General features: G+C 37.1%; 1 protein-coding gene and 1 long non-coding RNA gene across 2 annotated transcripts; one reads left to right on the forward strand and one right to left on the reverse strand.

The window, feature by feature from the left end:
• Window positions 1–1,280: 1,280 nt before the first annotated feature.
• LOC117987060 (ATP-dependent RNA helicase DDX54) lies at window positions 1,281–16,539 on the reverse strand. Its single transcript, XM_034974013.2, has 13 exons — window positions 16,208–16,539; window positions 9,276–9,455; window positions 8,686–8,869; window positions 8,137–8,480; window positions 7,421–7,631; window positions 6,746–6,864; window positions 6,497–6,610; window positions 5,707–5,898; window positions 5,287–5,400; window positions 4,152–4,294; window positions 3,047–3,182; window positions 2,310–2,460; window positions 1,281–1,513 (listed from the first exon to the last, which is right to left on the reverse strand). Exons 1-13 carry the CDS (start codon window positions 16,406–16,408, stop codon window positions 1,341–1,343), a joined length of 2,262 nt encoding a protein of 753 aa, XP_034829904.1. The 5' UTR covers window positions 16,409–16,539; the 3' UTR covers window positions 1,281–1,340.
• A 520-nt stretch (window positions 16,540–17,059) lies between these two features.
• Window positions 17,060–20,210, forward strand: LOC138403082 (uncharacterized). The gene is made up of 4 exons (XR_011237367.1): window positions 17,060–18,030; window positions 18,838–19,044; window positions 19,545–19,694; window positions 20,001–20,210. It is a non-coding gene; the product is annotated as an uncharacterized lncRNA (long non-coding RNA).
• Window positions 20,211–21,289: the final 1,079 nt, after the last annotated feature.

Here is a 21,289-nt window from a genome sequence, read left to right on the forward strand (position 1 = left end):
CTACTGGTTCTATAATTTTTGATATGTATTTAAAATGGTTTGATTCATCTAGGTACTTACCAAGTGAAAGGTCTATTCGGTATAAATTCCAGTCTGAAGCCGATATACGTGTATATCATCATTTTTATGATCAACCCATCGCCGGCTTACTACAGAGCACGGGTCTGTACTCTGTAGTGAGCCGGCGATGGGTTGATCATCGTGGCGTGGAGCCACGCTGGCCAAGTGCAGATTGGCAGACTTCACACATCTTTGAAAACATGGAGAACTTTCAGGCGCGCAGGTTTCATCATGTTTTCCTTCACCGTTAAAGCAAGTGATATTTAATTGCTTAAAACGCACAATAACTCCGAAAAGTTGCGTGCCCGGTATCGAACCCTCGATTTAGGAGGCGGACGTCCTAATCACCAGACTATCACAGCTTGTGTATATACGTGTAAAGCATGTAAGTATAGATATACCATATTCATAATATGGTATATACCAAGACACCTCCGTTTCGTCACGTCACGACTTCCGCACAGCTCCACTACCGCAGGAGCCTACTCAGTTAAGCACTACTTAGGTATGTCCTGTAATTATTTATCATTGTATACTTACATTCCCGAAAAAAAAGTAGTGTGACCACCACAGTGCGTATCCTGGACCAGCTATTGCACCAAGGATTATTACGTACGGTGGAATAATGTTAAACCACATGTCGGTAATTGTATATTTATGTACGTAGATAATATTTTATTAAGCTTTACACGCTATTTATTTGTAATCAGTTTTATTATCCAAAGTATCCATTAATATATATAATTAATAGGAGAATGACAATGTTTTGGCATAGTCTATGGTAGGTAATACTGACAAGCGCAATGTAAAAATAAAAAACTTTTTCATTTCAAACCTCGAACTTTTATCCAAGCTTTTTTCGGTCCAGTAATTAACGTAAGCCACAGAGTACATTATAAGTTATAACGCAGATAGGACTGGTTCCGCACGGAGCATATAATTTTACACAAATTTCAAACCCCTTATCACCCTACCCTTAGAGGTTGAATTTTCAAAAATACTATCTTAGCGGATGCCTACGTCATAATGACTATCTGCATGCCAAACTTCAGTCCGATCCGTCCAGTAGTTAGAGCGTTGCGTTGATAGATTAGTCAGTCAGTCATTCTTTTCATTTCATTTCATTCAGTCTTTTCCTTTCATATATTTAGATTTGTAGCGTAGCCCACTCGGTGTACATTGACCAGGCATAAACATTAGTTTGAAAGATACTCAAAACATAAAGAAAAACATTTATTTCTGGTAATAATATTTCACATTTAATTAATATTCTCATAAACTCATTTCTTTTTCTTTTTACTCATTTTGAATTTGAGCTTCTGTTTGATCTTATCCCGACGCAGGCGCTCCTTGACTATTTGCTGCTTGTTGCGGAACTCGTTGGAGGAGGTCTCGGCCTTCTTCTTGGCGACGCGCTCATTGTGCTTCACCCAGCGAGGACGGAACTCTGACACTGAAAATCAGTATGATTAAGTTAGTAAGTAATTAGTAAGACGTATGTATACTACCACAGACGAACTATCATGTGTGCCATCTTGTATTTCATGATGTATCATTATCAACATCATGATCAAGTGGTAAATTAAACTATCTCACGATTAAAAAGCACAAGTTTACTTGAATTAAAATATATTCTATTCTATTCTAACCCATCTCCGGCTCACTACTGAGGTATGATGTATGTATGGTATGATGGGTCTCCTCTCAGGAGGGTTTGGCCACAGTCTACCAAGCTAGCCAAGTGCACATTGCCAGACATGAGTCGGGGAGTCCAGGGTTTGCTCCTCTAACTTTTCGGAGTTATGTGCGTTTTAAGCAATTAAATATCACTTGTTTTAACGGTGCAGGAAAACATCGTGAGGAAATCCCATAACTAAAATTGGTGTGTGTGTGAAGTCTGCCAATCAGCACTGGTGATGATGCAGTGATCTAACTTGTAGCTTGAAGTGACTAACTTGGGAGGGGTATGGAAGTTCCATTAAACTCGTACCTCTGACCGATTTCTATGCGGCATCGTACTGGAACGCTAAATCTTTGGCGGCATGGCTTCCGCGCCGGTGGGTTGGTAGCTAACTAGCCACGGCCAAAGCCTCCCACCAGACCAGACCAGAGACAATTTAGAAATTATAAATTCCCAAATTGCCTCTCCCGGGAATCGAACCCAGGACCTCCATTTTAAAGACCACAGCGCTCATCACTGTGCCAGGGAGGTCGTCTACTCGAACAAATTAGTTAGAGGAGAAACTCACTTGGTTTGGGGCCGGTGTGGTCCTGGGCGCGAGGGCGCTCGTCGCTGTCGGGCGGCGCGTTGCGGCGGCGCCACTCGTCGTAGCGGCCGCTGCGGAACGACGCCGACACGCGTCCGCCGCTCTCCGTGCGAATCATCTTACGACCGCCGTCCTGTACGGATTTTTTTTATTTTCTTTATTGGGAGATGTGCTTGTGCTTGACGACAATCATGCTTAGTAAAAAGCAATGATTAGTCAAAGTTAGACCTTTCCCTTCCTACTTCTACATATTCACTCTTGCCTTGTTCAGGAAACCAAATTCTGGGCAACTGTTTTGGCCTTTGACTCGATGCATTTCCCGAAATTAAGGTTGGGCAACATGTCGATACCCAAGAGCTCATGTGGCCACTAATCGGGACAGATATATTTTAGGTAACAGGAGCCAAGGTGAGAGGGCACCTCTTCGCCGTGAATAAACACGTGTTTTGGTGGCATCAAACTTGACTAAATTGGTGTCACCCCAATCAGACACTTCTTTACGAGTAAAGGTAATGCAATTCAGAATGAATAACATAAGATTAAGTGTCTTAGACTAACGTAACCTAGTAAAACTACTTGAGCCAATTTCAACATAGACTAGCGAACTATGCACTGTACACGAGCGTGTATCCAAAACAGATACACTCTCTATTCCCTCACTCTCATAATCCGATGGGACGGCAATCTGTGAAGAGAGACTAGGCAAGGAGAACACTGACCGGGTCGACGTGCACCATCTTCTTGCGCTTGCGGTCCCAGCGCATCTGCGCGCGGCGGCCGCGCACGCCCGCGTCGCAGTCGCCGTGCAGCTCCAGCTCCGCGGACGACGCGCTCGCCGCAAAGTTCACCGCCATTCTGACATTTATTTTAAAAAATCTCAAAATATTCATAATTTGTTTCGCAATTTTTAGGGTTCCGTACCTCAAAAGGAAAAACGGAACCCTTATAGGATCACTTTGTTGTCTGTCGGTCTGTCTGTCTGTCGGTCTGTCAAGAAACCTACAGGCTACTTCCCGTTGACCTAGAATCATGAAATTTGGCAGGTAGGTAGTTCTTATAGCAGACATTCGGGGAAAAATCTAAAAATCGTGAGTTTGTAGTTACATCACACAAAAAAAAAATTGTGGTCATGAACTAATAGTAATTAGTATGTATTTTCAATTTTCGGAGTAAGATAACTATATCAAGTGGGGTATCATATAAAAGGTCTTGACTTGTGCATTCTAAAACAGATTTTTATTTATTTTTATGCATACCTTGCAGTATGGTTGTACAGGCGCAGTTATGAAAGAAAATAATCTAACATGCACTTAAAGTACTACAACTTTTTTAACAACAGAAAGCACTACATTTTACTATTAACAAAATTTACAATTATTAGCAATTTTGTACATATAAAAAGACTTTTCTAACTGAAACTATTAACCATTGTGGGGTTAGAAACTTGAAATTTTGACAGTATGAGTATTATAATATAAACTTAGGCACTCACTAAGAACGGATTTTTAGAAATTCCACCCTTAAGGGGGAAAGTTTATATGAAAGTCCGTAATTTTTCAAGTTATATTAAGCAAAAAAATTAGTATTTGCGCTTTCGTAAAATAAAGAAATAAAGCAGTAGGTACATATATCAGGATTTTTGGAAATTCCACCCTCTCATCGATTTTCAAACGTTCCACTCGAGCGAGGCCAGGGCGGGTCAGCTAGTTATGTAATAATAACAAACGTTGATTTGAGCTGTCAAAAGGCCGGCCGGGATGTTCCCTGGCCAAAAAAAATTCTGTAACTTGACTTATAATTCCCATTATAGGTATTATGACATACCCGGCTTCAGTATGTTGGTCGCTCGCGAAATGCGGTATATAGTTCTCATCACGTTGCCCCGGCTTTTTCCTTTTTGCATCTTTAACGTTCACAGATTCTTCAATCGAGTTTGTTTTAGTACTCTCATCTAAAATTCTGTCTGCCTACATAAAGAAAAACACTTGAAATTGATTAATTATTATAATAACTAGCTGATGCCCGATTTAGGGTTTCAAAATCCCGTGGGAACTCATTGATTTTCCGGGATAAAAAGTAGCCTATGTCACTCTCCAGGTCTTTAACTATACCCATGCAAAAAATCACGTCGATCTGTTGCGACGCGATTGAAGGACAAAACAAACACACTTTCGCATTTATAATATGGGTACTGATTATAGCAGGTAATCGACAAAAACCTGAAGGCTACTTTTTATTTTGGGAAATCGGGGAGTTCCAACGGGTTTTTAAAAACATAAATCCACGGAAGACGAAGGTGCGAACATCAGCTAGTTGTTCATATACAAATTGTTCGATAATGTACGTAATATCCCGGAATCTTGAGGCTAAGACCGATGTGACCAAAAAAAATATTGAGCCTCGTAGCGTGATACCCGTGGAAGATATTACAACTGAAAGAATTTGTTTCAAATTCCAAAGTAGCAACCCTGCAAACAGCTGATCGCGGAAATTAACTCTTAAAAATCTTTCCAAGTATCAGAAACAACAAAGGAATCTATAGGGTCTTGGACTGTAGTAATAAAATGATGTGATCTTTTGTATAACGGTAGTTTATGGGGCTAGAATTCAATTTTTTTTTTCAATTTTTCAACATAAAAATAGAGTAGGCTGCTGGAAAATATTTTTTATGTTAAAAAAATTATAAATATTTGTCGTTTATGCATTGTGACGTCATTTATCGCTTTCCATAGAGTGTGACGTTAATAAATTATGTTCAAAATAAATAAAAATCATGTTTTTTTAAAAAATTATGTTTTTAATAATGAATTCTAGCCCCATAAACTACCCTATACAAAACATCACAACATTTAATTACTACAGTCCAAGACCCTATTGCACTAACTATTTGTTACTAAGTAAGTACATACCTGATTTGTCATGTTATATGATTTATCAAACAACGCTATATAGAGCTCACCTGTTGCAACTTGCCATCCCTGGTTTTTTGTACCATTTTCCCGTGCGCGCGGCGCTTAGCCTTCATCGCTTGATACATTGGGGAGTCATTCTTGCTGACTAGCTCTAGGATCGTCTGTAATAAAAATATGCAACATCATTCTCTCAATTCATCTCCTGCCCACTTCTGCGCCCGGGTCTTTTCTCAGAATGAGAAATAACTAGGCCAAGTGCGGATTGACAGACTTCACACACCTTTGAGAATCCAATGGAGTACTCCGAGGCATGCAGGTTTAAAAAAGTCGCAAAATCTATACATAAAGACTGACCGACTGACTGACTGATCCATCAACACGCAGCCTAAACCACTAAATTAGAATTTAGAAACTTTTTTTTTAATAAATATGAGCCATTAACTTGTACTGAATAGAGACATACTCACACCCTTCGGTCGGAAGTTCTTGATCTGGTCGACCAGTTCCTCAGCCTGCATCTGCGAGGGGTCGACGAGGTAGGGGTGAGGCAGCGTGGGCGGCGTGGTGAGCTTGGCCTTGCGGTTCGCCTCGGCCGAGGCAGCCTCGCGCCAGCGGATGTACTGCTGCCAGCCGCGCCCGCACACGCGCGCTGCATCTTCCTACAACCACATAACATTATACTTAATAGTACTTTCCAGGTATAGAAGGATACCTGATTTTTCAAATAGACTAAAATTTGATTTTCAAAGCACTCGCTGGAGCGAATGCTCTACAACAACAAACGTACAAACGTAGTTTCATTCTCATTTGAATATTAGCAACCAAGGTCAATGAAAATTTTCAGACATGTTAGTGTCAGTGGTTTGCCAAATTTCCATAAAAATCTCTAGTTTTAAAATTACTTAGATTTGTATCTAAATCCTAGAATGAATCTGCAAAATATTTATTGAGTTTGATTGTCTAATCACTACCCATATTATAAATGTGAAAGTATGTTTGTTTGTTGGTTTATTGGTCTGTTGGTTTGTCCTTCAATCACGTCGCAATGGATCGACGTTGTTTTTTTGCATTGGTATAGTTTAAGACCAGGAGAGTGACATAGGCTACTTTTAACTAGGTACGGAAAATTAAAGAGTTCCCACGGGATTTTTAAAAACCTTATTCCACGCGTAAGTACGTATAGTCGCGGGCATCAGCTAGTTTTCAAATAAAAGTCAAACTAATTTTGTATAAACCCCTGTTGACGAAAAGTCTTACGATTTCCGAGTGCATGTTCTCCCACGCCATGACGTCTTGGTGGCGCAACTCAAGCGCGGCCGTCGGCATTGCGCCCCACACGCCGCTCGGGCACGCCGCGCCGCACTCGCTCACCTGACCATTAAAAAAAACCATTAGAAAATTAAAAGAGGTAGGCATATTAAATCAACTGTTTATTCCAGCATAAGACGTCACAATATGGCGGCAATTCATTCCTATTCTTAGTTAGAAATTAGAATGTATAGGAACCTCAGAAGGCATCGCGAACTGAGCGCCGAGGAAGAGCTGTAGGTCGATGAGATGCGCCACGTCCTCCGCTGCCACCAGCGAGAAGGCGCGCCCTGCCCGGCCCGCGCGCGCGCTGCGCCCTGAGATATAAAATAGAATAGAAATATTTGTTATAAAAGTACTTTTGAAGCGTCAAGTACATCTTTGACTTGTTCAAAATATCTTTCCTACTGAGAATAACCAACAAGAAACTCGGCAGTTGCTCCATTTTATGTCACTTTCCTAGCAAAACACGACCTAGTTGATGGTGATTCCAATTTAATTCGAGGATCACGTGCACGTCACGTGACGCATTTATGTGCTAGACATAAAAAAATTATAATAAAGGATAGTAAAAGGATAGTAGTGAAAAAAGGATTTTTTGCCTACCTACTATAATTTCAAGTTAAGATAGATTTTTTTTATCATAGTGTGATAGATAGGCTTGCGTTTGATGACAATCATATGCTTAAAAAAGCAATGACGAGGTCTAAGGTTGCAGCGCGCTAGAAGATGCCTATTCACTCTTGCTAAGAAAGGAAAGGAAAGGTTATACGTGGTAGGAAACACGGATCCTGGAAAGGAATCACACCTTAGTGGTTCATGTCAGAAACGTTGAGCAAAAACTCAATGTATGAAAAGAATACGAAGACTTACCTACTCTGTGCACAAATAGTTTTGGCTTGGCTGGAAAATTATAATTGATGACCGTATCCAATGACGGCAAGTCCAACCCTCTGGCTGCGACATCAGTGACCAGAAGTACTGAACACCTCTTATTTACGAATTTCCCCAAGGCTATCTTGCGGGCTGATGCATCTAAACCTGAGTATGCATATGTTGATGATATTCCTGCTTGTTGTAATATCTAAAAAAAAGGGTTACTGTTAGGGCCCGTGCAGATGAGGACCTATTGTCTGCAGAGGTCAAAAGTCCGTCATCCATATTATTATTAGTGTTTCGCGTACATCATGTGCGTTATGCACAGACCACCACCTATAGACTCCTAATAGCCGGACACACGCGATCGCCAAGCTTAGGCAGTTGCTTAGCATAAAAGTCTGTATCCTCATTCCGCACATTGTCTTGATTACTTGACTTTTGAGTCCATCAGTCACAACAAAGCATTCTCCCCTGTCCCCCGTCAACATATTATGATTTTGTTTCCATGCCAAAGCCTTGTATATGCATACTCTTGAGGTTGAATGCTCTGTGGCGTTATGCAACGCAGTTCTTCGCTTTTTTTTTTTTAATAGGTATAGCGAGCAAACGAGCAGGCGGGTCACCTGATGTTAAGTGATTACCGCCGCCCATGAACATTTGCAGCACCAGAGGAACCGCCAAAAAAAGCAAAGTTTTATTTTGATACATACCAAGTGCAAGTATTCCACATGATGTTTAGTGGCAGCAAAAACCACCGCTTGACTATTAGACGTTAACACTTTATCCAACAGTAGCAGCAAGGCTGCCGTCTTCAACTCCGCCCTCACATATATCCAAGCGAGCCACAAGGTCGACGGCAGCTTCCAGTCAACATCTAGTCTTACCAACACTGGCTCAGTAAGACCTGCACGCGCAAACTCCACCAACATTTTTGGTAGTGTTGCAGAAAATAGCAGTGTTTGACGGTGGGATGGTAAACGTGCAACAATTTCTTTAAGTTGTTCACCAAACCCAAGTTCAAATAGTCTATCTGCTTCATCAAACACTACAACTTCTGTAAAGTAAATAATTTTATGACATATAATTGTGACCTCTTGATTAACAAAATATAACAAAATATGTATATTAATATTTGGAAAGTTTGTATAACATGCAAACCTATACATTTTTAAAAATTATCATTTTAGACATAGTAATTAGCTCAATATGTGGCCTTGACTTGATGAAATGATGGATGAAAATAAAAATAATATAATTACTGATATTATCCAGTTTGAGGCTCATCTCAATACAAATATGCAGGAAACGACCAGGTGTTGCAACCACAATATCAGGCGTAGAACCACTCATAATCCCAAATTGCTGCTCAATAGATTCGCCACCGAGGATGGCAGCCGACGTAAGCCCCGTAAACTTGCCTAATTCACGTACAAACCTTAATGTCTGCAATTTACATTATTATAAGTAAAAAATATAAAATTTGTAAGGCCATTACGACTGGTAAAACATGAAGCTAACGTTAAACATCAAAATTTAATATGTGATGTTATCATACTCAAAATCAAATTTAATCTTGATGATAATTGATTACTTAACGGTCATTTTTTGAAGACTTCCATAAAAAAGGACTTATAACATCACTCAAAAACGTTTCTTAACAAAAAACTGTGAAGTTGGAATAGCCCTGAAATCAGGAAATTGCAACTATTGGTTATTACTTTACATTTATAGGACTGAGGAAGATGTAAGTTGAATCCAGATTTAAAACATTAAACCAGCATTTTAATTTGAACCTTATATTAACAAAATGATAAAATGCATATTTTTATAATTTGGTTTTGGTTAGTACCTGCAATGCTAATTCTCTTGTAGGTGATAATATAAGGGCGCGCAAATTCTTCCCTTGAAGTGGCTTATTTACAGGTGACACAAGTTTCTCTAGTATTGGCAACACGAAACACGCTGTTTTACCGGATCCTGTGCGTGCCATGGCTACTAAATCTTTGTTTTCTAATGCAATTGGTATTGTCTGAAAATTAATTACATTGATGATAATTAGTAAAAATCAATTTGGTATTCATACATAATATCAACACCTGATCGGAGTGAGGGTTTACTCTCTCTGATCTCTCTACTCTAGGTTTGATCCTAAATCGAGGGTATATACCAAATATTAGGATATGGTGACGTTTAATCAAAGGTAAATAGGGTTACTTTAGGGCTATCTACGTCAAATGGTCTAATATTTGACGCCTGCCACTGACTCCAAAGCCTCAATGTTTTGTTAGAAGTTCTCTAAATATCATGAACTGTGCACCTGTCAAAATTTTAAAAATTATTGTCTTACACTTTCTAACTTTGAAAATTTTTGTCAACAAGGGAAAATCTAAACTTTCATATAGGTTATAATAATATTTTAAGAAGGTGAAATGAGATGCTGGGTTCTATTAATTTTGCACACCATGCTTGGCAGGATATGTGATTACCAATTTTTTAAGACCCCATGTGCATAATATACATGTAGGTACCTACCATATCTGAACAAAATAAATAAATGATTATGATTATGTTATTATTATGTATCAAGCGAGGTTTAGATTAGCAACAAAACTTGCAGAAGTGACTTCCGCAAGCTATTCCTACCGTGTAAACAATCAAGTCAAGCTCACTTCCGCAAGTTTTGTAACTTGCTGGACTTGCCGCAAGTCACAAGTGTAAACGCCATTTTTGAACTTGTGGCAAGAACTTGCCAATTATTCTTACATACTTGCAAAATAAAGTTTTTACTTGCTGAGCAAGATGACAGATAAAAAAACCGGCCAAGTGCGTGGCGGGCCACGCGCAGTGTAGGATTCTGTAGTTACAACTTGCCATGATAGTTTTCCTTTAAAATTGATTATATATACTACTGCTGTGAATTTTCTCACGTTCCTATATACTACCATTTGGCTGATAAAGGGGGCGGGGGGACACTTGACTCTAATAAAAATTAGAATATCTCGATCTAACTCCATATATCACACTTTCTCACATTGTAAGCGTCATATGTAAAGTTATTGATGTCTTAGGCAAGTGTGTGTAACAAAATATACCTTTTGATATTTTCAGTGGATGCTGACAAAATATAATCTTTATCCACAGGCAAAATTCGTAACGCAAATGAATTTAAATACAAGGGTGAGTGTAAGGGTGAATTCATATACGCAAAAAAGAGCATATTTATTATTTTGATTATGAAAAAAATGTGTTAAGCATGTAACTCAAATCGTTAAGTGAGTTCTACGATGTGGCTAAGACGTTTTTCTTTGCAGGTTTCAATGTTTTTAAAATTTATTTCCATGATAAATAACCTACAGAAAGTAGCAACTGCAATACTCAAATTAGTTTTGTAATTAATATATAATATATTTAATATATTTATTTGTTTGAAAAACTCCGTACATTAATCAACTCTCTGGAATCCTGACCCCTAAACTAGGAAATCCCGTGTCTTAGGGGCCAGTGCCTTCCCAAACATAAGATATGAATAGTTAATAATTAATAGCTAGGTATTACAACTATTTAAAATAAATAAATAAACAAAACACAAGTTTAAAGCGTGAAACAAACTATGGGACGCGTCCGTAAACTATGGCTATGAACCGCGATTGATAGGCGTCCACAGTTGTCTTGCAAGATATTACGACTCGGTCGCATCCGCGACTTTTGTTTCACTCTTTAGAATTTTATGCTAATTATGTTTTACGATTATACAAAAAGAAAAGAACATAGGATTAGAATTTAAAGTTTAAAAATATTGCATGCTCAATTTTGTGGCTAAATAATTATTTTTTTATTTTTATTTTGTTTATTTGAAAGTAATCAACAGCGTAAATACATAATTATTATTTAAATTTAAATCTAGGTATAACAGAAGGCCAAAAGAGATTACTTAAAATTATAATTAAACTATTTTAACAGAATAGAGTTAGAATAAATGTAGGTATATACAATAATAAAATAAAATTACAACAGTGTGTGTATGATTGTATGTGTGTGTGTATGCGTGTGTGAGTGTGTGCTTATGAGTATGTGTGAGCGTGTGTGCATGTGTGTGTGTGTGTAAATGGGAGTGTATGATTGCATGCATATTTAGATGTTAGCTACTTTTTTTTTTGTTTTACGATGATAGTTTCTTAATTCCTTTTTAAATTTATTGTTTGATAGGTAAAATAAGTCAAACTCAGCGAACTGATTGTTATAAGTACGTACCAAGCGTGGAATTATAGAATTTCGCGCATAATTTGATTTAGATTTGGGAACATTTAGAAGGCGCGTGTGACGCGTTCTTAAAGGTTGAGCATTAAATGAAAAGGCTGAGAGTAAGCTAGGACAATCGATTGAGCCGGTTAAAATTGCTTGCAGTAACAACATATCACATTGTTCCCTTCTATGCTCCAGTGAGCCGATACCGTAGTGAGTACACGCTTCCTCATAACTATTAAATTTTTTAAAGTCTTTAAAAGCTAAGTATTTAAGAAACTGCCTCTGTATGGTTTCAAGCCTATGGGCATATATTATGTATTGAGGCGACCAGATATTACACGCATATTCTAGAATACTCCGGACATACGCGAAGTAAAGTGTTTTTATGCATTCCACATTACTAAAAGAACGGGTTACCCGTTTGATGAAACCCAATTGTTTGTAAGCTCTATTTACTACCTTATCAATATGGACATCCATTGAAAGTTTAGTATCAACTTGGATACCCAGATCTCTAACGGTAGTCACTCTGGGTAAGTTTGTGCCATTGATTATGTAGTCAAATTCAATTATATTTGTTTTACGAGTCAAAGTTATATGGTGGCACTTTTTAACATTAACTGAGATCCTGTTCCTTGCGTAGTATTCTGTCAAGGCATTGAGGTCTTTTTGTAATTTATAACAATCTTCAATGGAACGTATTTTGGCGAAAACTTTTTTGTCATCCGCAAACATTAAGTATTGCGCATGGTGGAAGCAGCTTCCAATGTCAAATATATAGGCGTTATATAAAAGGGGGCCTAGAATGGACCCTTGAGGTACTCCTGAGGGTATAGTCACGAAGTCACTTCTAGCACTACCCAAGACAACTGCTTGCATATGGTTTTTAATGTATGAAGTGAACCACCGGAGCAAGCTCCCATTTATGCCAAGTACACTTAGTTTTTGAAGTAGGATAACATGATCTACACGGTCGAATGCTTTTTCGAAGTCCGTGTAGACCACATCCACTTGACATCTGTCGTCCATGCTCTGTAGTACGTAATCCGTGAAAACAGCCAAATTTGTAACGGTAGAACGATTCTTCATGAAACCGTGCTGTTCATATGGAATAGATCTAGTTATAATGGGGCGTATATGTCTGTAGACCACTTTTTCAAATAACTTACTCATCACGTTCAGGATTGATATAGGTCGATAATTTTCTATTTGGGTTTTTGATCCGCTTTTGTGTATGGGTACTATATGTGCTTCTTTCCATTTGTCAGGGAAACTGCTGAAGACATTAATGGACAGGTTAAAAATTATGGAGAGCGGTATAGCTAACTTGATAGCACACTTATTTAGAAAAACAGGTGGAATGCCATCACTACCCGCTCCCTTATTAGTTTTTAAAGTTTTCAGCAGTTTACAAACATCATCTTCACTTACAGTAATTTTACAAATGGTTTCACTGTGGTTCATATTTATAGAACTTGTTACATCGTACGAGCTAGCCGGTTTTACAAAGACACTCTCAAAATATTGACTGAATCCGTTACAAGCTGAAGTTTCATCTGAGTAAGTAGTATTACCCAGAGTAAGCTTAGTGGGATATCCTTGTTCACTATTTCTTAGGGATTTTGTATAAGAAAAGAGAAGTTTAGGATCTTTACGGATATAGCATTGCATACGCCGAGTGTAAGAGGTGTAACACTGGCTCTGTATAAGTTTTTGTCGAGCCCTGAGTATTACAAACTCGTCGTAATCGCGAGGGTTTCTACTTTGTTTCTATTGCTTGTGCTTTTGAAGTTTTTCTTTCACTATATGAGATAAAGACTTAGAGTACCATACAGGGAAATTAGATTTATATTTAACTTTAACTGGGACAAATTTATTTATGGCATCATTTAGAAAGGAGTAAAAAATGTTTGTTATTTTATTAATTGAGTCAGCTACTAGTACATCGTGCCAATTAATTTCTGATAGGTATTCATTTATTTTAACATAGTCCCCTTTATAGAAATTGGGCCTTTTAACGGGTTTCTGGCGAGTATTATGAATAAGTAGATTTGAAAGATTAAATTCCAGACATGGATGATATACGTCTTCTGTAACGAGAGGATTAGGGCCGTGGTGAACAACAAAATCAACATTGCTAAACAAGAGGTCTAAAGTATTACCCTTAATGTTCAAAATAGTATTATGTTGTGCCAAGCCAGAAAGGTTACATATGTCTAAAATATTTAAAAAAGCATTTTGTAGTTCCACTGTGCCACGTTTTTGTAGGGGCCGGAATCGGTCCACGTAACATTCGATAAGTTAAAATCGCCAGCTAAGATTAAGTAGTCATTGGCGTGGGTTGACAGAATTTCAACGAGACTAGAGGAGATTGACTCAAGTCGAATAGGCAACTCTGAGTCTGGTGGCGCGTATATTAAAACAATATGAAGATTGCGGTGCCCTTGAATTTTCAGTGATTCAGCTGGTATTGTTGCCCATAAGGATTCGACACCTGGACAGATCCACTCACGTTGATGTTGGATATGTAACTTCTTTGATGCACACAATAGGACTCCACCACCCATTTTTTTCGTAGACGTTTCCTGGTTTCGATCACATCGTAGGATATCGTATCTATTGTCACAAATCTCGTTATCATAGATACCGCTAGTAAGCCATGATTCCGTGATTAAAATTAAGTCGTAATCATGGATTAAGATGTTTTGTCTAAACTCGTTTGTTTTGGTGCGTAGACCACGGACATTCTGGTATAATATATCTATTGTATTAGCGCCCGTCAGTATGGAATAAGTACCGAAATATTGAATAAATATATGAATATATAGATAATATTGTAATAATATGAGATAATAATAATGTAAGCAATTTAAGACAGATTAAATTGTTCGGATACAAAAGATAGTATTTGCTTGGAACTCGAAACGAAATAATTTTAATGCTTATTTTAAAGCCAGACTGGGTGTGATAATAATATTGTGTGTTGTATATGTGTAGTTGCATGCAAATTAAAGAAGAAATATATTTTATGTATTGATTAGTAAATTGTGTGTAGACTAAATTTAGAATGCAAGTGTTAGTGTGATGAGTGTGAATGAGAAACTGTTTGTTATAATGTGGATTTTTACAAAAGGTGCTAGCAATACTCAGCAAAAAAGGAATATAAATAACCAAATTAATCATAGATAAATAACTTAATGTTAGTTTAACATTCAAAGTCACTTTATTTTGGCTAAGTCCTTTTCCAGACGAACGTGCAGAGCCGGTGCTTCCTCGTTTTTCCTTAAAAAAATGTTGCAGTTCCTAACCCAGACAAACTTGTACGCTTTCTCCTTTGCTAAATTTTTTGTTGATTTTAATAACTGTTTGTTTTCAGGGGTTAGGTGCTCATTAACGAAAAAATTTTTCTCGGTGCCACCGATGCCTATGTCTCTGGTGCAGATGCCTTTTTTCCTTTTCAGGCCTGAGAGTATTTTGTCTTTGCATAGACGGTCTACTAACTTAACCACAATAGCCTTAGGCCTACCAGCTATTGGTTTTTGAGGCTGGACGCGATGTGCAAAGTCAATATCCCCTCGGTTGAGCTCGACGCCAGCGTATTCAGCAATTTTCACTACTAAATCTACAGGCGATTCACTGCTGGTTTGTGGCAGCCCTACAATTTCCAGGTTATTCATCCTCGCCTGTTGCTGATGTCTACCAAACTGTGAACGCAGTTCTAATATTTGATCCTCTGAAACGCTGATACGTTCCCGTAGCGTAGATACGATTATATTGTGTATGTGTGTGTGTGTGTGTGCGTGTGTGTGTGTATGTGTGTGCGCGTGTTAATTACTTGTAGTTAATGTTTTAATAAATTATATGATATTGTGAACTAAGTTTGTATTAATAGTTTTCTCTGTATCTTCATAGTTATAGTTAGTTAAGATATTTTTTAAACATTTTTTTAGACCATGTTTATTTAATTTAATTTAATTTAATTCTTTATTTAATAAGGCAACAAAGACCCATATTTTGTTAGTACACATATAATGCTTAAAAAACTATGTTAGTATATTTTGTTAGTATAATGCTTAAAAACTATGTTAGTATAAACATTTTATTATTATTTTATTTTTACAACAGCTATCATAATAGGGCGCAAACAATTAGATTTTGGGATCACTTTCAAGCCCTCGTCCGGTCAATACTCTGCGTATTTACCGGACGAGAACTTGAATGAAATGCTGGAGAATTGGCGTATCCAGCTTTCCCGCCATCATATTCAGGATACTGTTGGAGCTCGAACGCAGCCTTGCCAGGATGGATGACGTCCTTTTCCTTATTATGGCATAGAAATCATCCGTTCGTGCTTATTCATATTATTAACTTTTACCTTTGTTTAAACATCTGTACAAAAACGGGCCTAAATAATAGAACTGTCGTCTAGCAAAAGTTGTTTTAGTTTTCGGTAAAGCAATATATGCTTTAATTAATTATTTAATTAACATTTGGTTTTATTTACATACATTAGGGAAATAATGAAATATTCTTTACCTTTCGTTGAATTGGGGTAGGTTGTTTATATCCTCTTTTCGTTATTCCTTTTAGTACATGAAAATTGAAGCCCATTGACTGGAAACCCCCGGATCCCTTTTTTTGTTTCTTTTGAGGAGTAATATCATTTTTTACCGTTACTCCTTGGGTTGGTGCTTCAAACCCTGGTAGTTCATCCTCACTTTCTTCCTTACGACCCATTTTTAAAAAATCACATCACATTCACAATTGTTTCTATTATTTGGTGATTACAACATGATGATCAATGTCATATCCCATAACCTAACAATGCCAACTTAATCAAATCATAACCTATAATAAACTCGTTAGTACTTCCAACTTCTTTGACTCAAGTCTCAAATATTCATCCAAGCATTGTTATGACATGACTATATTCAATGTACTCTGTGGACATGACCTATATGACTTATTAACCGACTTCAAAAAAAGGAGGAGGTTCTCAATTCGTCGGAATCTTTTTTTTTTTTTTTTTTTTTTTTTATGACAGGTCGATTGCGCAAAAGCAAAAACCAAAAAACCACAACCATAGATAATACATAATATCCCACAACCAAAAACGACCAAAATATTTTTTTAGGCCAATGTCACAGAATTGCACAGAATATATAATAGTACTAATGTCAAGTATTCAATAATTTCTTTGAGCTTTGTACAGCACATAGGTGCCTAGTAGGCAGAGTATAATAATATACAGGGGATTAGTAGGTTTCGTGGTTTCGTAGTTTCGAGAACAAACTAGACTCATTCTGTGAGTTCTGTGGTGACTGGTGGTGAGAACACAGCACAGTCAAGCACAGTTCAGTTCACGTCCCAGAGTACCTACCATAGGGGTGCAACTCCAGAACATTAAAAAATCGCAAATTGAAATTCGCTTGTGGTGCCATCTAAGCGCGAGTACGGCTAAACAAATAGATAACAGTTAATAAAAGACGTAAATAGATGGCGGGCACATTGTTGTAATTTTAAATTACAAACATTTGGACAGCCACAGTCACCGTCAGTGGTGCCAGATTAGGCGAATTACCGCCATTTAGGCTACCTCGGCGGGCCAATCGGCGCCCAAAAATCCCGATTGGCTACCAGTAACCATTTAGGCTACCAGTAGGGCGATTGTCTAAAACCGGTATCAATCATTATTACAATCTCAATTGTTCTGATTGGCTGAATTTGTGCAATCCTTGTTGCAACAATGCATTGTAGCCAATAGTGAGCGAGCATTAACCAATCAGAGATGATTGTGATCGTAACATTGTAGCTGTCAAACAACCGCGGTAGGGCCCCTGGAAGATAGAAACGGGCGATTTTAGGCTACTCAGCAGGCAAAATCCTAAAACAAATTCCTAAAGGCCGGCAACGCATCGGCGGCTCCTCTGGTGCTGCAAATGTTCATGGGCGGCGGTAATCACTTAACATCAGGTGACCCGCCTGCTCGCTTGCTCGCTATATCTATTAAAAAAAAAAAAAAAACGGGCGAATTCAATTGGTAAATATCTGGCAACCCTGGTCACCGTTGAAGTTCAAAACTTTTCATGTTTTCGTGTATTGTTGTTTGTGCGGTTCTAAATATTTCTATTTCTGATAAATTTATCTGACCCTGCTTTGTTTACTGGACTCTGTGTTTCCTTTAACCACCTCGATAACTACCTAAGGATTGATTTACGGACTCGATTCATGCCTGAACGATTGACCACGGCTACGGATTACGGACTTGTTTTTGCTTTGTGAAAAGATTTTCTGTCGATAGATTTGTGCAGGGAAAATGCCACGGAGATCTCGATGTGTGTTCGGATGTGAGCAATTCGGTAAGTTTAAAATCAGCTCACTTGTAATCTAACACAAATCTCTTAAACGAGTCAAACTCTATGCTCCATTAGTACATTAGGTATTTTATCATGATACTAAATAATTCCTGCGATTTCGTCCACGTGGATATCATCCAAAAAACCATTTTAGAAATCCCGTGAGAAGTCCAATTTTCCGTGATAAAAGTAGCCTACAACCGTCTCCGATGCAAGCTATCTCTTCACCAAATAGATGATGCCCGCCACTTTGTCTACGTTGGTTTAGCGTTTTAAAGAATCCCATGGGAACTGTTTGATTTTCCGAGGCAAAAGTAGCCTATGTCCTTACCTGGATGCAAGCTTCTCTGTACCTTCTAACTTTTATCATAAACGGTTACACAAATTGACTGTGAAAAGCTAGCAGACAGACAGCCTGACATACTTTTGCATTTATAATATTGGTAAGGATTATTGACTACTAATTCTGTACATTTTTTGTTTTGTAATTAAGTGTAGGTACGTAGGTACAACATTAGATATTATTTTGAACTTTAATGACTATGGTTTTTTTATATTTTACTAGCTGCCCCAGCGAACGTCTTACCGCCTAGTCGATTTCGGGCAATTCCATAAAAACCATCCTCGTACTTCAAGGAATATTATAAAAAAAGAATTAGCGAAATCGGTTCAGCTGTTCTCGAAATTTGCGCTTAGCAACACATTCAGTGATTCATTTTTATATATATATTATAGAGATTAAGTAAATAAGTACAATAAGTATAGATAATACAATAATATATTGCATATTTTATGTTACTACTTTTTCAGATGTTTTGCATCACTTTCCAAAACCTGGCCACTCCTCTTTGAAACGATTTCAACAATGGAAAGAGATAGTAGGACAAGATTTAGAAAGCAAGACTGATGATGAAATATATACGAATTATCGAATTTGCAATCACCACTTTGAAGATCGTTTTTTATACCATCACAGTAAAAGACTAGCAAAGACAGCATTTCCTTCTCTTAACCTTGGTGAGTTTTATTTATTAGTTATTACAGTAGAGAGGATTTTGAGAAATTACATTGATTGACATGTCAATAATAGGTCAAAGCACAGATTGTAGAAGCTTGAAAACACTGGCCAAGTGTGGGTCAGACTTGTGCACAGAGGGTCCCATACTTCAGTCGTATTTTTCGACGTTTTGCACGATAAATCAAGAACTGCTATGTAGAAAATAACTGGCCAAGTGCGAGTTGGACACAGCACATAGGGTTCTGTAATACACAAGAGTAAAACAGATCACTTTTCTTAACAAGCCGCAAAACTGTAGAGGTTATTGTTAATATCAAAAAAATCGACTTGGCAGCGCTACGGGATACCCCACTTGGTATCAAATGTAATAAGTACAAATGTTTCTATGGAATCTTCAAAACTGAAATCTCCTAATGAAGTTGCAGACAGAAACTAACTATGTATAACTAATAATTATAACATAAACACTTCTTCTAAAACTCTATTTTGCATATTTCAGGTGCCATTGATTCAAGTCTAGATGCTAATACAATAAATCAACCAGAAAGTTCTACACATAATCAATCGGTCGCTCAAAGTACCCCATCTGTGGTTCACAACATCCAAGCAGGATATTCTCAAACTCAGATTCAGAAAAAAATAATTACTAGTAAGTTGTGGCCATAAACAACAAATAATACACATACACACATACACACTGGGAGGTTACCTGGCTGGCACCCCACTAGACCTAGGTCTACTTAATTGTTATTACTTGTTTTTATCTGTATTATAAGTATTTTTTGTGTTCCTTATATGTAATTTAATATGTAATAATATCCAATAAATTTAATTTAATTTAATTAAATAAGAGATAAAAAATCTTTACTGTTTAACAAGATTTTAACAAGAATAGAGTATTGAAAATTGTCTAATAGTTAATGTATACTTAATAAAAACACCTTTTTTTTTTCAGGAAAAGCTGGTCAAAGACATGTGAATCTCAAAGTTCAGAAATTGTTAAGGAAAATAGTTAATTTGAAAAATAAATTATTCGAACAAAGAAACCAAGTAAAGATAGCAAAAAAAATGTCAAAAACAAAATTATTTAACAAGGTTCTAAAATACTTACCTATGCCTGCTCAAACACTTGTAAAAATGCAATTAACACAGCATAACAAAAAAAGCCGTGAAACCTAAATCCACGCGGGTGAAGTCGCGAGCATCAGCTACAAATCCATGTAAATGTGGCCTGACATTTATGTATAAAAAAATATATTTAAGTATTTATTTAAGTATTTAATTTTTAATCTTTTTTCTTTTTCAGAAAATAATTTACTACCACAAGAGTGTGCTGACACAGCCGACTTGCTGCTATTATTTGATCGTCTTTTTGACTCCTTTAATGGAGGGTCTTATAAAAAGACCCATAAAATATATAAAAATTGTTTGAAAATGAACTCTGACCATTTTAAATTATGGGATGAAAGTGTGCCAATATTAAAATCAATGCGATTTAAGATGGAAACAAAAAAAAAAGATGGAACAGTAAGTATTCGTTATGAACAGGTTCCATCAATTAAAAATTGGATCCACAATATTAAAGTTATGAAAGAATTGTGGCTATATCTAAATGAAAAACATAATGTAACTAGTTTGTTAACGCGCTGTTTTAACCAAGATCCTGTGGAAAACTTTTTCTCCTCTGTGAGGAGCCACGGGGCTAGAAACACAAACCCTACCTGCCAGCAGTTTGAAAGTATTTACAAAACATTACTTGTAAATAATTTAAATTCAAGTCACTCATTAGGGGCTAACTGTGAGGAAGATCCTAACAAAATGTTACAAAATTTAGATTGTCTTTTGATAGAAAATGACATCAAAGAGCCCCCGATGAGCAATGAGCCAATGGATACAGATCTAAGTATAGAAAATTTGGCAGATAGTAGTTCAGAAATTGGAGACAAATTAATAATCTCTGAAACTAAAAAGTATGTGACAGGGTTTGTCATAAAAAAGCTAAAAAGGAATGTGTGTAAATCTTGTATAAAATGCAATAATGAATTGTGTGACACCACCCCACCTCAAGCAGATGAATACATACATTCTATCGATATCACAAGGAGATCTCTTTACCGACCCTCGCGTAACTTTTCAAATTGTGTGAGAAATATAATAAAAATAGTAAAAAGCATGTTAAAAAATGATCCTGGGAAAAGTGGCAAAAGTCAAATGATAAAATTATTAGTTGATCAGAGTACAAGT

This window comes from Maniola hyperantus, chromosome 12 (genome assembly GCF_902806685.2).
Source record: "Maniola hyperantus chromosome 12, iAphHyp1.2, whole genome shotgun sequence".
Lineage (NCBI taxonomy): Eukaryota > Metazoa > Arthropoda > Insecta > Lepidoptera > Nymphalidae > Maniola > Maniola hyperantus.

Excerpts from the sequence above, each read along its gene's own strand:
- LOC117987060 (XM_034974013.2), bottom strand. The coding sequence starts at position 16,408 with ATGGGTCGTAAGGAAGAAAGTGAGGATGAACTACCAGGGTTTGAAGCA. Across the intron at positions 9,456-16,207 it reads CTACCCCAATTCAACGAAAG|ACAATACCAATTGCATTAGA; the intron begins GTAAAGAATATT and ends ATTAATTTTCAG. Across the intron at positions 1,514-2,309 it reads CCACACCGGCCCCAAACCAA|TGTCAGAGTTCCGTCCTCGC; the intron begins GTGAGTTTCTCC and ends ACTGATTTTCAG.